Below are 6,690 nucleotides of genomic sequence, written 5' to 3' on the forward strand. Positions count from 1 at the left end.
AGACCAGCACGCCCATGGGCGCACAAATGGGTGCAAATGCATTTGCTATTTAAACAACGTGGCGCAGGATGGAAAAATGAGAACTGCGTTGGGCTGAAACTAGCAAAAACACTTGCGCCGCGCCTTGCGCCGGGTGTATGATAGGGTCCCTAAAGTCAATGGCGCAGTATTTTTTTATTATTTGAAGAGCGCGTTAGTATAGGCGGGTGCACAACGCACGTACACTCTGCTTATTACACACACAGGGATGCGCAGCAGCACACAAACATTTTTAAAAATTAAAGTTGTCTTTGCTCTTGCAAATTCCGCCGTGTAAATAGCAAATTCGCCATGGCGCGAGTGCAACTGTCTCTTAAAGGGGATGGGAGATGAGACTCTGATTGGTTTATTGCATGTTATGCCCAAAACACACACATTGCTCATTAAGAGAATAGGGAAAACCCTTTTAGACCATGCGCCGGGCGCGCCGACCGTTTTTCCCATCGTTAAACTAGCAAAAGTGGATTCGGACACGCCCTGAGTGCACCTGCGCCGTGCGCTTTAGACCATGCGCTTAGATAATTAAAATAGGGCCCATAGACTTACTGGCACCCAAACCATATCTACAGACTAAAATATCATAAATGTGGGAGGGGGCTTTTTTGACCTGAGTCAGTATTTAACCACCCTAGCAACCACCCCAAATACCCTAGAAACAGCACAGGAAAATTAAAAAAACACGTTATCTATGGGTGGGAATGTAGGTGTTAGTGTTATTTTACTACTCTTACATTTACTACTCTCTTTCTGACAGACATGTGATTGCATTTGTTGAATGCTTGCAACATATGACACTTTTGAAAAGATTAAGATTGTTGCTTGTAATGCAGTTGGGGCACTAAAATGTAGGTTTTAAAACAATACTTCAAATGGTTTGCCTTTAAATTATTAATTACAATTCACTCTTCACTCATATTTTATTGTAACTGTATCATCATATAGTAATACATATCATGTTTTGTCACTAAAATATCTGCATTGTATCATAGTATCTAAATAAACATAGTACTGAACATTGCCATATAGTCATTCATTTTGTATATTAATACTCCATATCACAAAATGTTCATGTTATAAACAGATGGGAGGAAAATTTGTATTTGAATGCTTTGGTGAGCAAACACAAAGTTTCTTGGGGGAGCCTAAAAGTTCTGAAAACATTTCTACAATTACAATTAACATACAATTTTTATCTACCATCTCAAATTATTTTCATTTCCAATTTTGAATTCACAAATGTTTTTGTAATTCTTCATTATGAATTCATAGGTGTCTTCTCAAGAGGTGAAGCAAGAGAACCCTCTGCAGTTTAAGTTTCGGGCCAAGTACTACCCTGAAGATGTGGCTGAGGAGCTGATTCAGGACATCACAAAGAAGCTTTTCTTCCTGCAAGTGAAGGAAGGCATCTTGAGCGATGAGAACTACTGCCCTCCAGAGACAGCCGTTCTGCTGGCTTCCTATTCTGTTCAGGCCAAGTTTGGAGACCACGAACCAGAAACCCACAAACCTGGATACCTAACGACCGAGCGGCTTCTGCCTCAGAGGTGAGTGGGGAAACTGCTCAAAAACATTCATTCAGTGCCTTCTAATGATTAAGCCATTTTGAAATGACTCACAGGTGCTTATTCATGTTCCTGGAGGTCTACTTTCCTGTAGAGTTCAGTTCCAGCCCTGCTCCAACACACCTGTTTGTCATTATCAAGTGTTCTTGAAGATCTTAATTAGCTGGGCCAGGTGTACTTGATTGGGTTTGGTGCTGAACTTTGCAGGAAAGTCTCCTGAAGATCTAGGAATATAATTGAGCACCCCTGACTTAAATAGGTTACTTAGTTAAAAAAAAAGAATTTAAACTTTTTTTATATAAAAAAAAAAGAAATGAATAGTTTGCAAAGAAAATGTATATTTTTAAATCAGCACAGATTAAAATCAAGTTGGCTAAACATATTTCCATTACAAATGCCATCATTTGGACATGTCAGCAGAATGCAGAGTTTTTAATCACAAACAAAATTATCAGAATTGAACATAATTTGACAAGGTTTAATGGTAACTTGTTACAAAATAATACTTTATTCAGAATTTTTTTGAAAGCACTTTACTATTGTTGCTACATATTAATGTAAAAATGAAAATAACCATATAAATATACACTTATCTATGCTTATTGTTGGTGCTACTTCTAACAATCTAAAAATTTTTTTTAGGTATGTTTGAAAGACTTTTCAGCTTTATTATTCATTAACATAAACACAAGCATTTACAATGATGTTATGTAAAATTATACCACATGTGAAAATGAAAATAAAATTAACAACACTTAAAATACATAAAGTTGCAAGTTTAACAAGCATATTTGTTTATTTATAAAAAATGTAAAAAATATTTTGTTTTTAGAATATAATAATCTTGTCAGATCTACAAAGAATTTGCAACTCCATTTGCATGTTTTGACCACTTTCAATTACTGATAAAGAAATCTGAGACTCTGAGGACCCTAAATAGACAGAAATTATTGTGAGAAGACAAAAATAGAAACAAATATGTTGTTGTAAGGTAATGATGAAAACATGTGTGCAGTTTTTATTATGTGACATCTTGAAAATGTGGTTCATATTTATAATATATCATATTTTAGCCCCAAATATATATATGTAATATGGTCACAACATTTTAGTCATTTTAGTCATTCTACCACAACCCACATGAAAACTAAGCATGATTTTATTATAGTAAAAGTAGTAACAATGGTTTTTGGTGAATTGTTTTACTACAAATACCATGGTTAAACTATGGTTAGTGTAGCAAAACCGTGGTTAATTTATGGTTACCATGGTTTATTTGTAGTAAAACCATGGTTAATTTTCAAAATGGAAGGTGTGTTGATTTGATATTCTGTGTTTTCAGAGTGCTTGACCAGCACAAACTCTCTAAAGAGCAATGGGAGGAGAGGATCCAGATTTGGCACGAGGAGCACAGAGGCATTCTCAAGTGAGTCTGACTTATATACTCCAATTCAGCTCGTCTTCATGTCATTGCACAAGCTTATAATTTCTTTGAATTTTGTGTCACCAGGGAAGATGCTGTGCTGGAGTATCTAAAGATCTCACAGGATTTGGAAATGTATGGCATCAACTATTTCGACATCAAGAACAAGAAAGGAACAGACCTGTGGTTAGGCGTAGATGCTTTGGGACTTAACATCTGCTGTCATGACCGTGTGGTTAATGACCTGCAGAGTAACTCTCCAAACCCACAACAAGCCAAACAAGTCAACACGAACACATAGTGCTTACTATTGAGAGGTCGTTGCAACTAAGGACTAATGGACCACAAAAAAAAAGACATTACAATAAAAAAGTTACAAAACTGTCAGTTGCATGAAATACATTTTGGCTGTTCTTCATTACTCAGGTTGACTCCAAAAATTGGATTTCCTTGGAGTGAAATAAGGAACATCTCATTCAATGACAAGAAGTTCATAATCAAACCCATTGACAAAAAAGCTCCCGTAAGTCTTTGCATGAATGATTTGACGCATTTCTGAAATTATTGTATGTGGGCCAATGGCAAATAACAGCACTGAAGATGAAGGAAAAATCTTTTTAAAAAAATCACGTTTAAAATATATGTGTCACGTTTGTTGAAATTAACTCTTTGTATTCATACTGGTTTTGTATGGTTTAAAAAAACGTTTATACATTTTCATAAAAAGTTAAATTTAAATGATTAAATTATCATTTTCATGTGGTGTAACCATCAACAGTAAAATAATGTATTTTCCTAACACCTTGAATACATGTAAGTGAACATATCTTAAGTATTATTTTCCAAAACATTTTTTAATAATTTAAAAATTGTAAAGATAGATAGATAGATAGATAGATAGATAGATAGACAGACAGATAGATAGATAGATAGATAGATAGATAGATAGATAGATAGATAGATAGATAGATAGATAGATAGATAGATAGATAGATAGATAGATAGATAGATAGATAGATAGATAGATAGATAGATAGATAGATAGATAGATAGATAGATAGATAGATAGATAGATAGATAGATAGATAGATAGATAGATAGATAGATAGATAGATAGATAGATAGATAGATAGATAGATAGATAGATAGATAGATAGATAGATAGATAGATAGATAGATAGATAGATAGATAGATAGATAGATAGATAGATAGATAGATAGATAGATAGATAGATAGATAGATAGATAGATAGATAGATAGATAGATAGATAGATAGATAGATAGATAGATAGATAGATAGATAGATAGATAGATAGATAGATAGATAGATAGATAGATAGATAGATAGATAGATAGATAGATAGATAGATAGATAGATAGATAGATAGATAGATAGATAGATAGATAGATAGATAGATAGATAGATAGATAGATAGATAGATAGATAGACAGATAGATAGATAGACAGATAGACAGACAGACAGACAGATGATAGATAGATAGATAGATAGACAGACACAGACACAGACACAGAGACAGACAGACAGATAGATGATAGATAGATAGATAGATAGATAGATAGATAGATAGACAGACACATAGAAGGACGGACGGACGGACGGACGGACGGACGGACGGACGGACGGACGGACGGACGGACGGACGGACGGACGGACGGACGGACGGACGTAGATAGATAGATAGATAGATAGATAGATAGATAGATAGATTTGATGTTATGCATCCAAAAGATATCACAGATATCATGCAAAACATTCTTCATGTGAGAAGTGTATTAAAGTGTATAATGTTTTTTTTGGTAACACCTCAGTATAGGGACTAATTCTCACTATTAACTAGTTGCTTATTAGCACGCCTATTATTAACATACTGGCTGTTTATTAGTGCTTATAAAGCACATATTCTGCATGACCATATTCTACATCCCTATAATCCTACCCAATACCTAAACTTGACGTTTATTGAGACAAAAGTCATAGTTAATGGTTTGCAAGAATTGGACCTTAAAGGGCTCTTCGGATGCAAAATTCACTTTTACATGTTGTTTGAACATAAATGTGTGTTGGCGGTGTTTGTACACATCCAACATATAATGAAAATCCACCCAGTGTTTTTTTTTTTAATCCCTATAAATAATATCCCCTTTCTCAAATCAAGCCGATCTCAGGCCCCTCCCACGATAGTTGATTGACACTGGCGTTTTATCTTAGACCCGCCCTGAGTGAGCTGTGGCGAGTCCGCCATTGTTTTGACACCGGAGCAGGGGTAGACAAGAATGACTCCTAAGCGATTTTGGTGTTTTGTTGTTGGATGTAATGATGAACATAGCAGTCGTCATTTACTCCCGACATCTGAGCCGCTGAAGACGCAGAGGATTACATTTGTTTTTGAAAGGAATGCGTCCCCCGATCTGCCTAAATGCGTCTATGTTCGCGCGAATCATTCGTGATCCAGCTTCACCTCCAGAAGAAGTGAGTATAAGGTTCTTTAATGAATCTTTGCAAATCGCCTTTCCTAATAACGTGCAAGTTAGCAAGTTCTGCGGCTAAAGTTTACAGTCTCTCAGTGAAAGCCTAGTCACCCCACAGAAGAAAGGGGCGTGGTCAGCAGAGCTCATGAGCATTTAAACAAACATGCACTAAAACGGCTTGCTGTGTGCAGAGCTGTTTTTGACAGCGTAAAAAGGGTGATGTTTTACACTACCAATGAGAAATTTTAACCGAAGTATGTTATAGACATTTCATTAAGACCCTAAAGAATCATATCAACTTGTGGAAAATGGGCATCCGATGACCCCATTAAAATAAAGTGTGACCTTTTTTTTTCAATCAAGAAGGCTGGTTGGAATATATTTGACATATTATTTATGCAAAAGACATTATGAAATATGACACATTCTGTTCTCTCTCTTGTTCTTACAGGACTTTGTGTTCTATGCATCTCGTCTGCGCATTAACAAGCGCATCCTGCAGCTGTGCATGGGAAACCATGAACTTTACATGCAGCGCAGGAAACCTGATACTATTGAGGTGCAGCAGATGAAGGCTCAAGCCAGGGAGCAGAAACACCAGAGACAGATGGAGAGGTGAGGACATAATATTTATTGCCCAGAGTGGGTCATTATATAGCGATGACCACCAGCTGCCACCAGGAAAGTCAGGGCACTAATTTTATTTTTATTGGCCAGTAAACATACATACATACACAAATACATAAATGAAATAAATAAATAAATTTTTTGTTTATTTACTTTTTATTTTTTTACTTTATGATTTTTTTTCCATTTAGTGGTACATTATTAAAGGGGTCATATGATGCGATTTCAATTTTTCCTTTCTCTTTGGAGTGTTACAAGCTCTTGGTGCATAAAGAAGATCTGTAAAGTTGCAAAGACTAAAGTCTCAAATCCAAAGAGATATTCTTTATAAAAGTTAAGAGTCAACCACGCCTACCTAAAACGGCTCGTTCTAACACGCCCCCACATGTCTACGTCACGATGTGGGAAGATTTGCATAACGCCACCCAAATGTTCACGCAAAGAAAGAAGGCATAACTTTTATGCTCGCTGTAGTATTGTTGCTGCCGCCGCCGCCATGTCGTGAAGACGCTGTGTTTCGTTGTGAAAGCGAAACTACTTTGTTTGG

At 36.0% G+C, this 6,690-nt stretch overlaps 1 protein-coding gene across 1 annotated transcript in view; it reads left to right on the forward strand.

Annotated features, from left to right (window-relative positions):
- Positions 1 to 6,690, forward strand: part of LOC107664503 (radixin-like) — a 21,066-nt gene that overhangs the window by 10,548 nt on the left and 3,828 nt on the right. Inside the window, exons 4-9 of the mRNA XM_016455090.1 lie at positions 1,307 to 1,583; positions 2,944 to 3,027; positions 3,112 to 3,256; positions 3,340 to 3,341; positions 3,451 to 3,547; positions 5,968 to 6,131. Coding sequence (XP_016310576.1) covers positions 1,307 to 1,583; positions 2,944 to 3,027; positions 3,112 to 3,256; positions 3,340 to 3,341; positions 3,451 to 3,547; positions 5,968 to 6,131 — 769 coding nt within the window. The remainder of the gene's footprint in view (positions 1 to 1,306; positions 1,584 to 2,943; positions 3,028 to 3,111; positions 3,257 to 3,339; positions 3,342 to 3,450; positions 3,548 to 5,967; positions 6,132 to 6,690) is intronic.

This window comes from Sinocyclocheilus anshuiensis, unplaced genomic scaffold (genome assembly GCF_001515605.1).
Source record: "Sinocyclocheilus anshuiensis isolate Anshui unplaced genomic scaffold, SAMN03320099.WGS_v1.1 scaffold167, whole genome shotgun sequence".
Taxonomy (NCBI): Eukaryota; Metazoa; Chordata; class Actinopteri; order Cypriniformes; family Cyprinidae; genus Sinocyclocheilus; species Sinocyclocheilus anshuiensis.